The 21,823-nt window shown below is 40.8% G+C and overlaps 1 protein-coding gene across 3 annotated transcripts; it reads left to right on the top strand.

The window, feature by feature from the left end:
• The first annotated feature begins 4,207 nt into the window (after positions 1-4,207).
• Positions 4,208-13,321, top strand: LOC121878397. 3 transcript variants are annotated; one of them, XM_042384607.1, is made up of 4 exons: positions 4,208-4,326; positions 4,792-4,908; positions 9,829-9,903; positions 12,272-13,321. In XM_042384607.1, exons 1-4 carry the CDS (start codon positions 4,262-4,264, stop codon positions 12,540-12,542), a joined length of 528 nt encoding a protein of 175 aa, XP_042240541.1. In that variant the 5' UTR covers positions 4,208-4,261; the 3' UTR covers positions 12,543-13,321. The 3 variants fall into 3 exon arrangements, with proteins under 3 accessions (XP_042240541.1, XP_042240543.1, XP_042240542.1); XM_042384609.1 differs by lacking the exon at positions 4,208-4,326 and adding an exon at positions 4,388-4,608; XM_042384608.1 differs by lacking the exon at positions 4,208-4,326 and adding an exon at positions 4,391-4,541.
• The last annotated feature ends 8,502 nt before the right edge of the window (positions 13,322-21,823 follow it).

Raw genomic sequence — 21,823 nt, 5'->3', positions numbered from 1 at the left:
ATCAAAAGTGCTTTTATCTCTTGAACAGTTTTCAACACCCTCGCTCCTCAATGTGAGTGTGTGCGCCATCATTGTGCACAGCCCTATTTCCTATTATTATTATTATTATTTTGAGGAAAACTTTCAAGAGGCCGGAATACTTATCTATCTATCTATCTATCTATCAGCACGCCACCTGTGAGAGAGGTAACCGGCGTTGAGTTGAGTTAAATCAATTGTCACATTTTTTATCATCATTTTCATACTGGAATCAAAAGAGGTTCAGACAATGAGATTAAATGAAGAAAGAATTGCAGGAAAAAATCTCACGGCGTTTTCTGGGGATTTCTTCACAACACATCTCATTAATTTACCGGTACCACGGCGTGAAAGTTAGCTGAAGAAACTAAACAATCTTAATAGATGATGTATCGGATCGGTACAACAACGCCCTCTATAACTTTTATTAATGCAATTAAACTTAACCAAACTTGTGGAAAGAGGTTAGGGAGGAAGGAAACTGGGGAGGAGGATGTAGGTTATGTATCTAAGCTACTGTGCCGAGTAGCAACCTTGTATATAAGCTACTGTGCCGAGTAGCATTTATATATGTAATTACGTGGCAACACTGCTCGTGTTATGTGGCACCATTCCCCTCGGGGGTCTAGGACAACTGGCCGCCGCCATCTGGCCGCAGCCCAACTGGCCGCGGGAAACTCGCCGCGGCCGACTGGCCGCCAGATGGAACTTTTTGTTGACAACCTAACCTAACCTAACCAAACCTAACCAAACCTGGCTGCGGCCATATGGCGGCGGCCAGTTGTCCCATTCCCCTCGGTCTGACTCCTTGGGTCGTGCATGGCACACGCTAGTCACTACTTGTATTTCTCCTATCCGTTAATAAATAGACTTCAGTGTTACCCAGTGTTTCCCTACCCATCACTGCCTTCTTCAGGGAACACTTGGAACCTTCAGAGGATGGGAAGGAAGGAAGAAGAAGACTGGAAAGAAGGGAGTAGGCCGGAGCATAGGAACTAAAAGCATTACTGCGCACCAACACCTACTATTCACAGAGCAAGTTCTCGTTATGTTAGGTGAATCACTAAACAGCTCTTACTATATACGTTAAGAAAAGTATAATGTTGTATCTCTGTGCGTATGGAGATGCAGGCTGGTCACGTCAGTTTCAGGAGGATTTACAGGTTATACAGTTGGTCGTACAAGTGGTGGTGGTGGTGGTGGTCATGCAGACGGTGTTGGTGTACTGGGCCTCCTCCACTGATGCTGAAAGCATAGCCATCCTCGCGGGCATTCATGAGGGGGCGACCTATGCTCGCACTGAACGCCGGAACCTCCTTATAATCAATGACAGCACTTCTGCGCTAGCGAGGCTCAAATTACCCTCCCCCTCCTCCCCTGCCGCCCAACACACCCTAGCCGCCGTTGCAGGGCTAGAACAAACTGATGACATCCGTGTCAAGTTTATTTGGATCCCGTCACATATAGGAATAACTGCCTGTGACACTGTTGATCGGCTTACCAAAGAAGCTACACAAGAAGAAGATACTGAAGCCACTCTCGCCCTCTCCCTGAATCATCTCAAATCTCGCATACACGCCACACAACGAGAGGCATTCAACGAAAATTGGACACACCTGAAACAACGAGGTAGCACCACACTATGCCACTATGACGCTGTAACCGGTGACGACAACCGCCACTACAAAGAATATCAATCCCTGACTCGATCTCAACAGCTTATATACATGAGACTGCGCCTAGGGTACAGGTACCTATGGGAGTACATTGGCAACCCTGAGCCTCACCGCACTGTTTGTAAACTTTGTGGCCAACCCGACTCTCACACCCTCTCTCACTACATCCTCACTTGCCCTATGACCTCCTCCTACAGGTCCCCAGCCGTTACCAACACCTCTTCCCTCCCAGACCAGATATCCCTCCTCCTTGTCACAGGCCTGGCATTTGACATTATTAGGGACCTGCCACTCTTTGCCATAAACAGATGAAATGTACCGGGAACTTTCCCCCCACACACTCATCATTCTCTCACTTTATGTAACTTGACAAAACCGATGACCCTTCAGGCTTTTACGCCCTTAATGTACGAGTCATAAAGGCAAGTATGAACTTTTCATACGTCCTTGTTGGGCGCTGTAAACACTTCTGCGCTTCACCTTGCACAGGATGTCAGGGGGTGCCCAATAAACTAGCCCCCTCGGGGGGCAAATCTGAATCTGGTGTTGGTGTAGGTATTAGTGGCGGTGAAGGAGGTGACTGGTGATGGTGACTGATGGTGTTCCAGGAGCTGAATAGTGGTGGTAGTTGATGGTGTTGGTAAAGGTGATAGTGGTGATGGTGCAGGAGGTTAATAGTGGTTAATGGTGTGATGGTAAAGGTTTCAGTGGTGGTTAATAGTGATGGTGGTATAGTGGTGATGGTGCAAGGGTTGTAATAGTGGCTGATGTGAACACAGTTGATGGTGGTGTTGGTAGTAACAGGTGATAAAGCCAACACTATAGGGGTGATGGATGTTGTCAGCGTGTGTGTGGACGTGCTTGAGTATTGAGTAATTAAACGAAATTTCGAGGTGGCCTTGGTGGGGCCATGACGACTTGGAGCGTAACGTCGGTTCAACACCAATAGCTTCAGTGGTTCACTCTTATCACTGCAGGGAAGTGATATAGGAACACTGCTGACACGCTCTACTATTATTATTATTATTATTATTATTATTATTATTATTATTATTATTATTATTATTACCTTAACACTTTCATTCGCTCGGGTTTCTTGCTCACCTCACCACAACACCACGTCATCAACAGTAATGCCTCACCACAACACCACGTCACCAACAGTAATGCCTCACCACAACACCACGTCAACAGTAACAACGCGTCATCAACAGTAATGCCTCACCACAACACCACGTCATCAACAGTAATGCCTCACCACCACAACACGTCATCAACAGTAATGCCTTACCACAACACCACGTCATCAACAGTAATGACTTACCACAACACCACGTCACCAACAGTAACATCGCGTCATCAACAGTAATGCCTCACCACAACACATCATCAACAGTAATGCCTCACCACAACACCACGTCATCAACAGTAATGCCTCACCACCACAACACGTCATCAACAGTAATGCCTCACCATAACACCACGTCATCAACAGTAATGCCTCACCACCACAACACGTCATCAACAGTAATGCCTCACCATAACACCACATCATCAACAGTAACATCGCGTGATCAACAGTAATGCCTCACCACAACACCACGTCATCAACAGTAATGCCTCACAACAACACGTCATCAACAGTAACATCGCGTCATCAACAGTAATGCCTCACCACAACACCACGTCATCAACAGTAATGCCTCACAACAACAACACGTCATCAACAGTAACATCTCACAGCAACACGTCATCAACAGTAATGCCTCACCACCACAACACGTCATCAACAGTAATGCCTTATCACTTCATTACATCAGCTTATCAACACAGAAGCAGTTTAGCATCAACCAAAATTTAACATTAGTAAAAGATGACGACGGTAACTCACCACAACTGCACCACCACATGAGTGAGGTAACCTTTAGTATGGGAGTAAAACATCTGTGCTTAACACCTGCTACTAGCCCCACGGTCACACCTGCGCTGAACTCTGAAATACGTGATACCACCAGATTGTGAACACCATTCCTCTAGTTTTATTTGAATTTACGAAACTTTGGAATATCGTTTGGTTTATTAACATATTCTTCAAATGCCTAAGATATTCAGGTAATTATGATCATACATAAATGGGAGGCTTTGTGGTTATTACTGAGTGAGACGTATATATGGGATGAAGCTGTGTTTGTTTGGTACCAGAACCTACTTTACTGTTGTGTCGTTGAGGTGCTCTTGTGTGGTGACAATCCTCGAGTTCTTCCTCCACTTCACAATGCCGTCGGAGAATATCAGTCTCCTCACGATGTAAATTTTGGAGGTCTATTCTACTGGTGGAGTGGTGAAGTAACGGTGATGGTGGTTCTTAATGGCGATAGTGGTGGTGATAGTGTACATAAGTTTCTGGGAAGGTAGCAAGACGAAAAGAAAAGATATTATTTTATCTCAATCCACTTATCTGTATTTTTTTGTTTTGTAACCAAAGGAGGGAACCAAGCACTGACTTATGAAAATAATAGTAGTGATAGTGGTGGTGCACGACGACCATGTAACGGTGGTGCGTGACGATGGTGGTACGAGGTGATGGTAGTAGTGGTAGTGACGACTACAACGGTGGAGGCACGTGGCTGTGGTACGTAACGGAGGTGATGGTGATAGGCGGGAGGAGAGAGGTTGGTCAGTGAGTTGTGTGAAGGGTTGGAACGAGTCACTCACCAGTGCAGCAGCTGTAGGCGAGTGAAGCGAAGGCAGGCAGTGTGTGTGTGTGTGTTGTGGTGTTTTGTTGACACTACTGGGGGCAGGCAGACAGGCACTCGTGAAACATCCCCAAGCACAGTTTGCGATGAGGTTTGACAAGCATGTGGTAGTGGGCTGCAACACACAAATGGAAGCTGGTTTATAGATGCAGTTTGTGGTGATGGTGGTGGTGGAAAGCTTTGTCTGATAGTATTGTCATGACGTATTCAGCAGCTTGTGATGTAAACAGCATCATTATTGAGAGTTATATTGCAACATTTTACACATATATCAGACGTCAGTACGGTAAAAAAGGATCTGAAGTCTGAAGTGTAACTAATTTTATCTTTTGAATCATTAGGTTGAGAAACAGAATATTCCGACTCATGTTGCGAGTGTTGCAGCGAGCTCCTGGGCCAGTGTACAAGTGGGTGTGGTGGTGCAAACACACCCTCCCAGACATCTTAGCCTCACACAGGTACAACCCACCCTCCCTGAGCCCTGACCTCAACAGGTGGCCTACATGCCCTCCACCACCTTCCTCCTACAATTTCATCTTTACGTGTGCTTCTTGATGTTCAACAGCGATAATTATCTCGTAATTTTGATTAGTTTATGGATGTCATTAAGATCTGATGTGATCGTGAAAAACTATAGTTATTCTAAATTTAGTAACCTAATATTGCATTAATGTTTGCTGGAATAAGTAACTTGCGTGTTTATTCGTAAATGCGAGGGGATAGTGATCTTAACACGGTGGCGATATAAGCTTGCGTAATCGCAACCTTTAGAGAAACTTTCCACGGTCTTGATGTTACATTTCCTAAGCGAGCACCAACGTTATCACTTTCTCCTTCACGCCACAGCTGGTGCAGAATCCAACAATACCTCACAGCTACACCAACACACTGTCCCAGCCTCATGCTTATGTCTCCTTAAGACAAAATGTTTCAGAATGTTTAATGAATACAAACACCATGATGGTCAAACAGTTTTGATTTGCATGTAGATTTGTGGAATACTTGAATATAAAATTGAAAATACAAAAACGTGGGACATTGGTATGCACGGAAGATAACAGTGAGGGAGTAAAGTAGTCATGTCGGGAGAGGAACTACTACTCAGTTCACCGAGCTCCTTACAACACACAACTTCACTATAAAACATGCACACTAACGTCTCTTCATCACCACTACTAGCTTGTGTAATTACCGGTATGCATTTATATTTTCTCTACCCACCAACAAGAAGTCCGCAATCTTTGACTTTATCAAAATCTAGGATATTATAATTCAAGTTATCATAAATAACTTAGCGAATGTGGTTCATAGCGACCTGAGTATCTATAGTCGTACACGTCCAGTAGCTATATCAAAATTTATACTGTACAAGACGCGAAGGCCGTATAATTGCATGCATCCACTTATTACGTCTTTAACTGATCATGTGTTGTAGAAGTGACAGCTGAAGCGGGTGGGTGACGTCGTATCAACAAAACAGTGGGTGTTGTATGACTCGGGCAGTGGTGGTGACCCACTGCAGGGGAGGCGAGGATCGTTCAGTGCTGTTCAGTCACTTTGCTAGATTAGACGGAGTAGACCACTGAACAGCTTGGGCTAGCAAACTGCATCTTATATTGCCATACAGTTGTTTGATAACGTGGATAACAAAGAAATAAGATGTGTTAGCCTGTTGTCTTTGAGGAGGTATAATATACTGTACACGCTGAATATCACACAACATACTAGTATTTTCGTTGTATGTACTATTATATGCTTTCCCTTGTAGAAAATTAAAAGATGAGACTTCATAATTATCAAACTAACCCGTGAGGCGTTAAACCTTGACATTTCAACAACCAAATGTCGCTGTGACGGGAAAAATTGTGCTTAACTGAGTGAAGAGTTCATTTACGCGAGTATACTTCCAGCACACGTACAGTATATACATTACATTACTAGCTCTGCAACACCGCCCCAGCTAATACAGTATGCTCCCTTGTTTCTTATATACAGTATTAACAATACTCAGGCAGATTCTTACTGACATTTTGCAGGAGAATAAACATTAATGTCTTGGCTATCAAGAAGCACATTAATACCTATTACTCAAAGAACCGCGGGACCTAAATGGGATTTGGTGAGGTTAGTGTAAGGGTGGTTTTGAGCTCTAGATATTTCAATTTAGTTATTCTCGGACTAGCGTGTTCTTAGCTCCCACACATCAATACTATCCTCAACTCGGGTCCAAATATTATTTTCCATATTTATACCCCATTCGTTCCAAATCGTAATAATCACAGGTTTTGCAAATAAAAGTGGCAAATCCTTATTTGTATTAAATAGCTTTACGTTAACATAATATTGAATTTGCCAGATTTAAAAAAAATAAAATCATATTACGTATGGTTCCCAATATTGCGCCCTATTGATGGCCATTCCCTCTGGTGGCTTGTATTATTACCCCACTGTGATCTTCCTATTAAAACTGGGTTATTAACATACATAAACAACAGCTCTACTTTCGGTGCTGCAGGTAAACTATCACATGACCTGTCAAGTTGTCAGACTTGCGGCGGTCGAGCCAGTTATCAAATATTGAATAGGTGCTTTATAACCAATCATGTTTCTGTGCCTGACCCTTTTATGCCCAATCGAAACTCTCCTCAAAGTTTATTTATCGTCTTCCAATTATATACTGTGGTAAACCGTACCAGTTATTTAGTTTTATTACAAAAGGATATTTTTTGTTCTTGGAAATTCAACTTTTCTAAGTACAGTATCTAAATAATTTCTTTCGTTGTCCTCTCGTAGTTCATTCTTCCAAAGTCACATCTTCACACACCTCACTCTTGAACACTTTACACACACCTCACTATTGAACACTTTATACACCTCACTGTTGAACACTTTATACACACCTCACTGTTGAACACTTTATACACACCTCACTCTTGAACACTTTATACACCTCACTCTTGAACACTTTATACACCTCACTCTTGAACACTTTATACACCTCACTCTTGAACACTTTATACACACCTCACTATTGAACACTTTATATACACCTCACTGTTGAACACTTTATACACACCTCACTGTTGAACACTTTATACACCTCACTGTTGAAAACTTTATACACCTCACTGTTGTACACTTTATATACACCTCACTGTTGAACACTTTATACACCTCACTGTTGAACACTTTATACACCTCACTGTTGTACACTTTATACACCTCACTGTTGAACACTTTATACACACCTCACTATTGAACACTTTATACACCTCACTGTTGAACACTTTATACACCTCACTATTGAACACTTTATACACCTCACTGTTGAACACTTTATACACCTCACTGTTGAACACTTTATACACCTCACTGTTGAACACTTTATACACCTCACTGTTGAACACTTTATACACCTCACTGTTGAACACTTTATACACCTCACTGTTGAACACTTTACACACCTCACTGTTGAACACTTTACACACCTCACTGTTGTACACTTTATACACCTCACTGTTGTACACTTTATACACCTCACTGTTGAACACTTTATACACCTCACTGTTGAACACTTTATACACCTCACTGTTGAACACTTTATACACCTCACTGTTGAACACTTTATACACCTCACTGATGAACACTTTATACACCTCACTGTTGAACACTTTATACACCTCACTGTTGAACACTTTATACACACCTCACTGTTGAACACTTTATACACCTCAACACTTTATACACCTCACTGTTGAACACTTTATACACCTCACTGTTGAACACTTTATACACCTCACTGTTGAACACTTTATACACCTCACTGTTGAACACTTTATACACCTCACTGTTGAACACTTTATACACCTCACTGTTGAACACTTTATACACCTCACTGTTGAACACTTTACACACCTCACTGTTGAACACTTTATACACCTCACTGTTGTACACTTTATACACCTCACTGTTGTACACTTTATACACCTCACTGTTGAACACTTTATACACCTCACTGTTGAACACTTTATACACCTCACTGTTGAACACTTTATACACACCTCACTGTTGAACACTTTATACACCTCACTGTTGTACACTTTATACACCTCACTGTTGTACACTTTATACACCTCACTGTTGTACACTTTATACACCTCACTGTTGAACACTTTACACACCTCACTGTCGTACACTTAATACACACCTCTCTGTCGTACACTTAATACACACCTCCCTGTCGTACACTTAATACACACCTCCCTGTCGTACACTTAATACACACCTCCCTGTCATACACTTAATACACACCTCACTGTCGTACACTTAATACACACCTCCCTGTCGTACACTTAATACACACCTCCCTGTCGTACACTTAACTTCACTATCGTCCACTTCTCACACTTCGCTCGGTATTTTTAAAGTTTCTATCACATTGCCTTGATCTGTCAGGCATATTAGATAGGTTTTATTTCTTTTGTCTCTCTTCATAATTCAAGTTTCTCAAGAAGGGTTAAAATCGCCACCATTGAACGTTTTCCTGTCGTTTCCTCCTCAACAACACAATGTACAGTATGTGAATATGGTAATGAAACTTAGTTCACATACTGATGATGGTCTTATTCTTATGAGTGCCAGATATAAAGACTTGAATATTTCTGCACCCAGCCTGACAGTATACGTGTCCTTATTAGCCTGTATAAATCGGTGTACCTTATTTATCTTTTCTGCTAGATCATCAAATTTTAAAATACTGTCACCCACAACACCAATGTCTTCCTCAGACTGACATACTGTGCAATTCTAATTCATACAGTATTTAATTGGTTTATTATTCTTATACGTATACAGGTATTTATATTTTTAAAGAAGAAATTTTAACAGCCATTTTTCTGACCGACATACCATTTGTCTTTTTTTTAGTTTTACAGTCTTCTGTATGCCTTTTTGGGGGGGCATAGCCAATTATCCATTTATAGGGGTCCCCAACTTACGAATGCCTGCCAATATGAATGGGGTTAAACTTGAAATTTACAGTACGTATTTTATTTACCTAATGACTTATTTTTTACTTTCATTTACTGTATTTTGTCATTCTGTTTCTTCTTTTCTCTTAAATTAAGTGATTTTAGATGTATATAAGGACTTAGGCTATGATATAGAGGGATTTTAAACATTGTTCTGTAAGTATGGTATGCACATAGCATGTGTTCCAACACATACATTTCCGACTTTAGAACGTCCTCAGGAATGGAACCCGTACATAACCCGGGGATCCCCTGTATATAAGTTGCTATAAGCACATAAGATGACACACTTACACCCTATGCTGTGATGCACTGTTCAACTCTTGTAAAGTATCATTATGTTTACAGGTACCGGGCATTGGTATTGTCGTCATTGTTGCTGATCGGCATCGTGCTTTTGTCTATACCCAACGTGCCAGAGAGGTAAGACTATACCTTCAGAATGTACCAGTCATCAAATGTGGCAAGGATTCTTTACTGATTTATGATTAATAACCCCATTGTTGGTTATTCTTCAGTGTTATTTCAACTCTTACAGACTATCACACTGATAAATGATTATAATTTCTTAATTAATGCTTTTCCAATGATTTTTTAACATTACTTAATGATAATAAATAGGAGTGCAGCAGTCAAGTGGATACGGTGCTCACCTCCTGTTTCAGGGGTCAGTGTTCGATTCCCGGGCACTCCCAGTTCACCCAGCTGTAAATGGGTACTTTAGTTTACAACTTGGGGAAGTGAATGCAGTCTAGTGCTGTACCAGCCATGCTACCTCCTTGTGTACCAAAGGCTTAGTATACTGTACAGTGTACTGTATCCACACAGTCCCTAATGGGCAGTCATGTCTATGGGATCCACTTTCACTGACAATAAGTGTAGGGGCACTGTAACAAGTGTCTAATATTTACCTCTGCTGCTCTTTGGGTCCAGCAAATACAAAACAAATAATCACTGATTAATCAGTAATTATTAACACCATGTAAATTGTTGTAATCCAGGTGATACTATGTTTTTCAATAATTTCCTTGGATGATTGTACAGTATTTGCCTTTCAGGAGAGGAGTTAAAAATCTTAGCCTTGTCAATAATGTATTGTTGCTGTTATTCACCTTCTATTTTTCTGGCTAGATATAATTTCATTTTCGATTTTCATCACTGAACAATACCTGATAACAGCAGGAATGATCTATTGAATGTTAATACTGTAGTACTCTGATTGATGTACTGTAAAGTAATATAATTTTCTTACTTTCAGCTTCATTTGACTGGCTCTCAAAGATTCCACAAACAATAATACAGGTATCCCTTGTTTAATGACCGGGATACACTCCTGAAAAAACAATCATTAAGTGAAAATTATTGCGAAATGAGGGATAACGAGAAATAATATCCGTGGAATTGGCATTTAATTGTGTAGCCAAGGTGCTGACTCATCACCCAATAGCACTAAGAGTGGGTGAGGCTTAGCTGTGAACTATGTTATCATTCAACTCATGGTTAGCACACATAGCCGGGGAAGTGGGGGCAGCATGGGGATCTCCCAGCTGTTTGTTGTCTCATGTCCCATGTGGAGTGAAACAATTGCCAAATGACAAAACTAGGTGAAAATACATAGAATTATCTGTTATAATAAACTACAGTTCAGTACAGTTCAGTAAAGTAAAGCAACACTCACCAAGTTCATGTCCGAAGCAGTCATCACATGTCCTCTCTGAACCTGGAGGACTAAGTGCCGGCATGTCTCTCAAGAGTCAGAAAATGAGGCTGGAGAGTCCTCACTGTCTCAGATGGGTAGCAGGCTTGATGCGAGAGTGATGACTATGGTGTCGTTGGCTCTTGCTTTGGCTTGAAGAACTTGGTGATGGGCACCCGACATTATCATAAAATTCACTCACTTAACACCATTTCTCAATAGTACATAGTATATGAACAATCCGTAGTGTATTCAATAACTGGTAAAAGTAATAAAAATAAGGATGATGCACAGCGATTGATAATATACACAGCAATAACAGTGAAGCACAGAAGACAACGATCAAATGACAGGCAATAAACACTAGTAGTACCGTACACAGTGTGGGTGGCTAGGCGGCGCTGTGGGTATCACACACAAATGACAGTAGATGCACACTTGGAGCAGAGAATCCCCAGTTTTTCTTAATTCCCTCCTGATTTTTTTCCAGTGAGTCAAAGATTGCTAAACCAAAAATTGACAATTGTTAAGTGAGGAGTGTTAAAATTTATAAATAGCTAAACCAAAAAATCACTAAGTGAATGATCGTTAAACATGGGATACCTGTATTGCTCTTGCACTTGAGGTGATCTTTACATTCTTTCTCTCCCATAGCATTACTGGCTATAATCTTTTCAACAGTTTTCTGCAGAACCTCTATCTGCTGCATGGCCTGTTCTGATCATCTATCCCTCTGACTCACCTTCTGTGTTCCTGCTGTAACCTAATCATAAGTAAAGTAATATCAGACTCGGTAAATTATGGATTGTTTTCATTTGCCAAAATAGAAGAGCAAGCTTGATGCACCTGTCACTGAGCAGCTTTATTTTTGGAAGAGGGAAGAGTTTAGGAAGTTTACTGCTGTGAATAATATTGAGGATTATCTAGAATATTTATTTATGCTTCCGTTATTGATGATGCCTTATATATTTTGCTTTACTCTGTCTTATTTGCCTACAGTCATCTTACTAGCCAGTCATGGAGTCAGTCAGTTTCCAGTTATGCATGCATTAATGGAAGTTGAGGTTTTAATGCTGTATTCATTCCCATTTTCAGGTTTCTTGGCATTCGTTCTCCAGAAAGAATTCTTGAGTCATTCAACTTTCAACAGAACACCAGCACTAATGAGAGTGAAAGGTCAGCACAACCTGTGGAAAACAAGATACACTTACTCCAAAAAAGACATATCCCTCACAAATTCTGGGCACGGGCTCGTCCCCACAATAAATTTGTAAGAAAAAAAGGGCAACATAACTCACAACATAAGGTTGGTCCTGCTGTTAATGGAGTCAGAGCATTAGGTAAGTCAATGGACACACATCACTGAATCTTAATAGTGTATGCAAGTTTAGAGTTGTCCATTGTAAACAATGCTGTATTGTAACTCCAGTACTTACAAACACTCCACTGAATCTTGATAGTGTATATAGGTTTAAAGTTGTTTCCTCTAAGAAGAAATGACTTAAAAGTACAGTGCAATCAATGCCTGGTTAAAGTGCACAATATGTTTTTGAAAACCTGTATAATAGCCTGATGTATGTTAATTGGAAACTGACTGTACAGTATGTTGAAAAGTCAGTGGCTTATGAGTACAGGACTATACAACAGTAATGCATGTATCTCTCACCACTGTGTCCAGGCCCAGGATAGACTTGGGGACTTTTTAATACCACCTATCAACTTCTAGCCATTTGGGCAGTTGGTCTGTCCAGTGAAACAGGAGGCTGGGAAACCTGTGATGTTTGGTAGGGTCACACTGGATAACACCCTTCAAATGTGTGTCCAGGCTTGAACTCTTGACATATTGGTGAGAGATACATGCATTACTGCTGTACCACCAGCACATCGGTGACCCAACCAAGCATTGCAGGTTTCCTCCTGTATTAACACTGGACAATAAAGTTCACTAAAGCAACAAGAATGGGCCACCCTTCCAAACAGTTTATAAGCTGATAAAGGGTGAAATGATAAATTAAATTAAATAAAATTACATTACTTTAATAAAACATTATGTACGTACCATAGACATTTGGTACTGTATATGTAATACAGTAATGTGAAAAACAAATTTGCTATTCACACAAAAATTAAACAAATTTTCAGTTATCTTTTTATCTTTAATTTACACTTAAATATGAAACTTGCTGTTTGTGCGGGAACAAAATTGTACAGCATTTTGTTCAAGTGACTTAGGACTTAATCCTTTTACATTGTGAGCATAGATAATGTGAAAGAAAGGGGTATATTATGCCTTTTATATTACAGTTCCCATGTACCTGTAGTACAATATTGTTAATTATATCCCATAGAACTTGTAAAAATGGTGGGGTATAAAATAACTTAACCCATAACAAAGTACAGTAGTAACAGTATAGAGTACTGTACCAGTGTAGATATCTGCAAGCTTGTTCAATATAATGTTCATGAAAGCAGACTAGAGATTTGTTATGTTATATAAATCTTCTGTTGCTAAGAATAAAAAAATAGACAAGATACCGTCCAGTACAGTATAGTCTTCATTTACGCGGTCAATTGAACCCGTGGAGGTCCGCGTAAAATGAGAAACGCGTAAACGAAATAACAACATATGGGATTAATTGAAATAGAGACTGGGCCGACCCCCAAACTACACTTTTTCCGACACAATACGTACGTTGTAGTAAAAATAACATCTTAATTTTATGATGGTATGCACACACAATTAATATTTAAAAGAAATATCAATAATATTAGGTTTTTTAACACTTACGTTAGTAGAAAAGATGGCTGGGCACACGGGGATGGGGGGGTTGGTTCCGAGGCAGAGGACAGATTATTGGCCCTCACCTGTATCACTTGTATCACTATCCACCACAGAGGCTTGCAGGGCCTCTTTGTCAAACCCCTCAAAGTCCATATCCTCACTATCACTAACTTGGGCCAGCTGTGGTGGGTGGTGGGTGAAGAACTCGGCAATGTTTTGTTGACTGGGCAACCTTGTGCGCACCCTGCCCGCGCCGCTTCCCGTGTAAATGATGGAATGAACCGTGTAAATAAAAATTGTCGGTCTGGCAAGGTGCCGCGTAAATGACCAATCGCTTAAACCAAATCCGCTTAAATCGAGACTATACTGTATAAGATTATGAGGATCTCGGCTTATAATTTTGGTATATACAGTAGTATTACTGTAAGGGACCATATTCATTTAAGTGAGAATAGCTTTTGTATAGTGAGAAACAGGTGTAAGAATAGAATATCTGTATAAGCAAATATTTGTATAGCGAGGAATACCTGTATTCAGTAGCAGATGGCCAATGACACTACAGTATTTTCTTGATTTAATGAATTCGAGCCACCGTTCGTTAAATTGAAAATTCTGCGAAATTTATTTTTCTGTTATGTTTGCACAATTTACCGAACTACTGTACAGTATTCAGTAGTACAGTGTTGGGTCAGATTATCTGGAGAAACAGAAAAAAAAGAAAATGAATAAATTTCTTGGGTCATAAAACTTTTTTTTTTTATAAATTACCTCCTCAATGCATTTTACAGATTGTTTTTATCTCCTATAGCACCAATATGACAAAATTTCTTGTTTTCTGTAATAAAACTGGTCGGCAGCTGGTCAGTATTCTGCCTCTGAAGAGTACCTAGAATTTACCAAGGTTTTCGACAGTATACCCCATGAAAGGCTGAAATTTAAACTGAAAGGGTACGGAATTCGGACAAATGTCCTAGTGCGGATAGAAGGCTTTCTACATGACCGCAAGCAGTGTACGGTGGTTAATGGCACAAAATCAACATCTGTACCTGTCACAAGCGGAGTACCACAGGGCAGTGGTTTGCAGATGACGCCAAGTTATTTCGGGAAATCAAGAACCAAGCAGACTGTGAAGAGCTGCAAAGGATCTCTGTGAGCTCCAAGAATGGTCAAAGAAATGGCTGCTGTGATTCAATGTCATGAAGTGTAAGAGGATGCACCTGGGGCATACCAATGGTAAGGAGGCGTATCATATGTTCCAACGGGATGAAGAAACTGCATTATTTGAGACTGAAGTTCTCGGGCAATTGTGAGAAGGTAAATCAGGCAAATAAATTATTAGGTCTTAAAAGAAGGTCGTAACGATCTTCAAGAGTGAAGTGCTTCCCCCATCTGGAGTACTGTCACCCCGTCTGGTCCCAAAGATATACTAGGGACTGTCAGTTGATTGAAAATGTTCAAAGGAGGGCCACCAGACTGGTGCCTGCACTTCGGCACCTCAACTACCCTGAGAGATTGGAATGCCTGAACTTGCCTAGCTTATACTACAGACGGGCAAGGGGGCGACCCAATTGAGGTATACTGTATAACCATCTCAAGGGGCACTACTCAGTCAAGTGTCCTTACCTGGAGCTGGCGGATACTCGCCCCACAAGGAGTCACAACTCAAGGCTGAAGAAGCCACAAGCCCAGAAAAACTGTGAGGGGTAACTTTTTTGGAGTGAGAGCTGTGAACTCTTGGAACAATCTGCCAGTGTTGTGACGGTACCGAGTGTGAGCTCTTTCAAGACTAGACTTAACCAACACTGAAGCAGGTTCAGATACATTCAGGAGCCAGTGCATGCCCAGTACTTGCCAACAGTGCGTAACAGAGATGTGACCGATCGGCCAAGTGGCTAACGAGCCTATTGGTGGTGAAGAGGATAAAAGTATAGTAAAGGTATGAACTTTATTACTGTACAACAAAAAAGAAACATTCATTGCCTTCCAATTTCACACCTTAATTTAACTAAACCCTTTTATAAAACATATCATACACAAAATATGGCTTTTCTCAGCTTGCATGGACAGTCTGTTAGGTGCCACATGGGAGACTCAGATATTGTATATTAATAACTGCAATTGAAAAACAAAGCAAATAATTTATTGATATACAGGTATTCACATACCTGCCAATGGGCCATCCACTCCTGTAGCTCGTTGGTGAGAGAAGAAGGAACTGGAAGATCTGCCTACAAAACTTAAGCTTCAGAAAAGTGTCTTCAACATCAAAGCAATTCATAGTGTTAACTGGCAGCAGGGAAAATATTGCTTGGCTCGGATAAGTGTTTTTAGTTTTGAATCTTGTTTTTATCTCAGAGATAGTGTAATTTATGAAAGGGATTGCAACATTTCTTTTGAAATGTTCCTGCTTGGAACTTGCTGCAGCATTAGCCCTGTATCGTTGCCTTCCTGTGATCCTTGGAATTTCATTTGCACTTCCAACAGCATGTCATTTTCTCACAGGCTATGTACCATAAAGTAAACTCTGTGACGAAATTGGACCTTATTTCTTGAAGCCTTGCAGTTGCACTTTGAACCAGTATATAAGCTTGGTATATGTCCTGATCTCATTTTTGCTGCCAGAGATCTATTTACTTCCAACGGGCTTCTCATTGTTTGGAATGCCATGATGTTGGTAGAAGACTTCATGTTGAATAAGAGTCCTTGTATCCTTACCCTGGTATCACGATCCCAAGACCAATCTTCGATCTGATCAACATCAACACCCTCCGTTTGATTCCTTCTGTATATCTTTGGGAATGAGGGTGGATCAATAATGCAATCCAGGGTAAGAGCCACATATGAGTACAGTTCTTGAAAAGTATTAAGGCATGTACAGTGTCTTTCCACCCATTGTGTCTTACACAGTCGTTTAAGTTTGGATACTCGCCTTGAGTCAGTATTCCTCTCCACAACTCGATCCAGCATTCTTTGTCGTTTTGGTGAAAGGTTAAAGAACAAAAATATTTTGTTCAGTAAATCAACAATGTTACGGATGGAAGCAGCCCCGCAAGAAGATGCAAAGCTGAGATTTAACACATGACTAACAATGAGTGTATAATGCAATTGGTACTAGGCTTTTGATTCTGCCATGAACTCCTGCCTTTTCTGTTGACAGGACACTTGCTCCGTCATAGGACTGTGCACGAATTTTGTCTATGTCCAGACCACTCTGCTTCAGTTTAGAAATTATAGCATTAGTTATGCTCTCACCTTTAGCACATTCTAGATAAACAAAATCAATGAAGATTTCCTTGATTTCTGTTTTTATTTGGGCCACAAACCTTAAACAAACTGCCAGCACTTCTTGATTGTCAAATTTATCTGCAACTTCATCTGTGATGATAGAAAGTACTGCATCATCATCCATGAGAGGTTTTATAAGCACAGAAGCAATGTGATCATAATGATTTTGATAATTTAATTTTGCACTGTCTTTGAGGTACATTGGGCATTTTTTCGTGCTTTTACGAAGTGATCTTGCTGTGTTTTATCACTCAGAGAGCAAATCTAGCAGTGCCTGAAGTTCCTCAGCAGTAATTGGGAACCTGGATGCTAATCGATTTGTGGGTCTTGTTCCGGTGTAATGGTTAGCCAGTGTAGTTGGCGAGTTGTCCGGTCTTCTCGGACAATTCCTTGACACTGGGTCATGCAGCTTAACTTAAGGTGTGGTTGTTGTGTTGGCGACAGCTTCTACACCTTGAACAAATTCACGCTGAGGTGACCCTTGGGCCGGCCATCTTCGTTACACGAGGGGCAACGATTAGGTAAACGCGTTACCCATCGCCCCTCAGATCACCCTGAACTAATAATCCGAGGTCAACCGGCGTGGTGAATTACCAGGTCAGGGCATTTATCATGGCACCAACTGTCGAGGTACACCTCGTGAACGGTCAACTGTCGTGACCTAACATAAGTGAGTAGGTGATATAACAAACTTATATATTATATATTATAATTATTCATTTATTTATTTTTGTAAAGGAAAGTTAGTGGAAAATTAATATAGCAATAATATACTTGACGTTAGTTTAATTCTTGTCTTTGAAAGCTCAGTCACTGCTTAGTTTAAAAAATTTATCTTAGAAAATTAATATAAGCTCATAGCCTAATTTTCACACGCCGATGTGTCCAGTAAGGGAGTCTGATGATATATATGAGAAAGCTCCGACTTGGTAACTCAGGGGTTGTGAGAAGCTGGGAGAGGAGAGGGACTGACTTCTGACTTCACTCTCAAGCCGACTCCTCTCTGGGGAATAAAGAAATCTAGGACTACTCCATACCGTCCAGCTGGAAACGGAGTGTGAGAGGTTTCACCTCACAATGCACCAATTGTTGCAAACACTGTCAGTCGAGCAAAAGAGACATTGGGCAAAGCATCTAGGAATGGTAACGCCATCTATAATAAGACTCCTAACTCGACCACTGGGTTCTCCCCTCACACTTTGATTTTCGGTATCAATCCAAGACCAGACCCCCTGGACAGTATGTAGCTTGTTTTGGTAGCTGGCAGAGCGAGCCAGGCATTGGGTTGGGTTTTTCATTGACCAAATCGAGAGTGGGAGGAAGGGTGAAACATCAATTCTGACTTAACTAATTTATTTCTTAACCAAAACATATGGCATCCAGTCACACTACAAAAATGGTTGGCCTTCATCAAAATAACTACTACTAGCAGAAACGGCTCTTTCACTAGGACTACCTACCTACCTTCCTTGTTAGAATGGACAGCCTAGAAAAGTTAAGAGATCAAAGAAACGTAAGCTGTAATGAGAGAGAGCATAAGGATAAAATTAGCTATAATACGTGGGATGGGATACGACTTTTCAACCTGTGTGGTATAACGGATGGAGGTTATATGCAGAGAAAAGTAAGCCATAATGAAAGAGAACCTAAGAATCAAAATTGCTGTAAATCATAGGAGGGAATATGACTTTTCTACATGTGCGCGTCCGGGCTGACCGTTAGTCTCTTTTTCTCTCAGGTTTGTAGGGTCGGGTTGGGTGTGTCGGATCAGGTTGATTGGAGTTTTTTGAGATCCCCACATGACACTTGCTATCCATGCCAAGTTTGGTCCAGATCGGTAAAGTAGTTTCCGAGATTCTCGTGCAGACACACGGACAGACTTCTTTGTTTTATATATACAGTATATATAGATTATGTTTATTACACTTCACACCAGTAGACGACCTCCATCAAATAACTAATATTATCATCTTCATTCTTCATAACAACCATTGACCTCCTTACCTAGGTCATTCCTTCTTACCATAACACCCAACACATCAGACTGCACCATATTACAGCACCACATCTCAGCTACCCTCCACACCCAGAAGTATGGAAATCCTCGGTGCCTCGCTCACACTCTACTCTACTCTCGCTTGGTAGATGGGATACTTCCCAAGCAATCATACCAGTACTGGTTCCACGCCTGGTATCCGTAGGTCGCTCCACGTGGCGACCGCGAAAATTCTCAAACACCCAATCATGTTCTCCTTTCCTGGGTGGTGATGTGTAGGGTTCCCACAGATTTACAGTGAAGGTTGCATAATGGCCATAAGCAGCACACACCACACTCGGTGGGTTCCTCACAGTGGAGGTTGTTAGGCCTACGTGGGTGCGCACCTGTTTTGGTGAGAAGTCGGACGTCACTGTGAGTAATGCCTGAGGGGCTTTTATCACCACACACTATTACAACTCTATTACTTCACTTTATAACATTAGGCAAGGTTTTAAGATGTAAAAATAAGCCGTTTTTTTTAAACAGTTTTTGTGATATAGTCCAGAATGCGAAGTCTAGCTTTATACCTAGGTATGTTAATGCCTAGCAATAACTCCCCAGGCCAATAAACATCTAATAATAATACTTAATACGTAATATTAGGACACGTCGCTACCTGGCATTTAATTGTAATTCTCAAAAACACCTCCCGCACCCTCCCTCACAAGCATTGCTACCGTCATCTTCTTGCCTGGCAAATCAGCTGTAAAAACGCACAAAGGCGGCTTCGCTAATTTGTGTTGTAATAGCTGAAATACTAAGGCCTAGCCTCGTGTTTTCTTGGCGTGGGTATACCCACTTCACTTTAATCCGTATTTAGGGATCCTCCCCTCACACGTTGCAATCATTGAACACATTCATAAGGTCCTCTGATCATTGCACTGTTCGTGGTTGTTCTTCACATGGGTTAACAAAGTGTATTATGCTCACACCGAGGTATACAAGATCTTCTCTTTGAAGCATAGTTTCTGGATCACTTCCAATACCTCACATAGGTCTGATACTTTTATCCTTTTTCCATATCATTGTTCTCATATGTTTTCATCTGATACCTGGGGTAGCTATGTTTACTATCCGTTCCCAGACGTAAATATTATGACCTTCAGACACAGTCTACACACGGTTTCACTTATCCCTTATAGTACACTAGTCTGTATCAATTGGACCTTCCCAATCATCCTATAGATACCTTGAGTTCTCCTTAGTATTATCAGTACATACTCTTAATATTATATGCCCGTACATTGGTACAATTCGTATAAAACAACATACAGTAGGCGAGTTATCCCTTACCAAAGTTTCCCTTTTTTTCCGTTTTCTGAGACTCTACAAGCGCGGTGGATTTAAATGTTATGTAGCGTAATATGAATTAAAGAGATATTAAGGATGACAATGATGTGCGCAGTACACAGTAAGCCCTCGATAACTTATCGAGGTACTTTACCCCCTCATACAAAATACAATAAAAAATTATCGACCCACATTTGTGTACAAGTAATTACTAAATGTAAAAAAGTAACACTTGCCAGCACTGCAGGCAAAGAATGAAGCATCATGGTAGGTGATGCAGGTGGCCAGATATGCCGAGATTTTCCCAAACAATTTTATACATCTCGGCATTTCCCGAGTTATACTATAATACATTCCGAGACCATATCCATGCCGAGTTATATGAAATTCCAAGTTATCGAGGGTTTACTGTATATGTATACAGTACAGGAGGTCCCTGTTATCTTTGGTTTTGCATTTACAAGACCAAATTATTGCTGATCTAAATGTAGAGAGTCCATGCACTTACCAAGGAAAAATATCTGCTATGCCACTACGCATCCCCCAACCCCCATCATGGTCATCCCTCATAGAGTGCAATTTCTTTTATTCGAACTCCTTGGGACCAATGATGGTTCGATTAACTGGACGTGCCTATAAGAACATGCAATATTTAACATTAGGCCAAAATTTGGTTTAGTGGTAGCTTGACTCAGTGGGAAGGGGAAAAACTGGGGATGAGGTGACCTGTTGCCATTATTACATATAATGAAACTAGAAATGTAGCTTTGAAATACAGTACTGTATAGAAACTATAATATAAAACTATGAATTAAGAAAAATGAAGAACATGGGTGCGTATGTGTGGGAACTGAACTGTATGCAAGGAGGCAGTAAGCTGTAACTGCATCAATGACTCGCCTCCCCCACCCAGCCCATGCTCCCACCCGATGTGATGCCACAGCATACACATACACACACATCTCAGACACAGCTGGGTGACTGCCCCCTGTACAGATTGTCTAATCTAATGCAGTTTTCTATTGTTTTTCGTGTGCATTTTTGAAATATCACAGCTATCATTTAGTATCTTGTGGTCCCATTCAAACCCCATTTCCAATATTTCTTATGGCCAGAAATTTCCAGACCCCAATAGCATCATTGGATAATGAGGACCCCTATATATTGAACACACAAACACTCAGACTATTGAAAGACAGATAACTTTATTTATTTTCATTATTAAAACAGATTACATAGGCAGGTATTTTTC

This window comes from Homarus americanus, unplaced genomic scaffold, assembly GCF_018991925.1.
Source record: "Homarus americanus isolate GMGI-L3 unplaced genomic scaffold, GMGI_Hamer_2.0 scaffold41027, whole genome shotgun sequence".
Classification (NCBI taxonomy): Eukaryota; Metazoa; Arthropoda; class Malacostraca; order Decapoda; family Nephropidae; genus Homarus; species Homarus americanus.
This window is presented reverse-complemented; position numbering and strand designations above follow the sequence as displayed.

Coding starts and splice junctions, on each gene's coding strand:
- LOC121878397 (XM_042384607.1), top strand. CDS start 4,262: ATGGTGGTACGAGGTGATGGTAGTAGTGGTAGTGACGACTACAACGGT. Junction 4,327..4,791: donor GGTGGAGGCACGTGGCTGTG/GTACGTAACGGA, acceptor TTGAATCATTAG/GTTGAGAAACAGAATATTCC. Junction 9,904..12,271: donor ATACCCAACGTGCCAGAGAG/GTAAGACTATAC, acceptor TCCCATTTTCAG/GTTTCTTGGCATTCGTTCTC.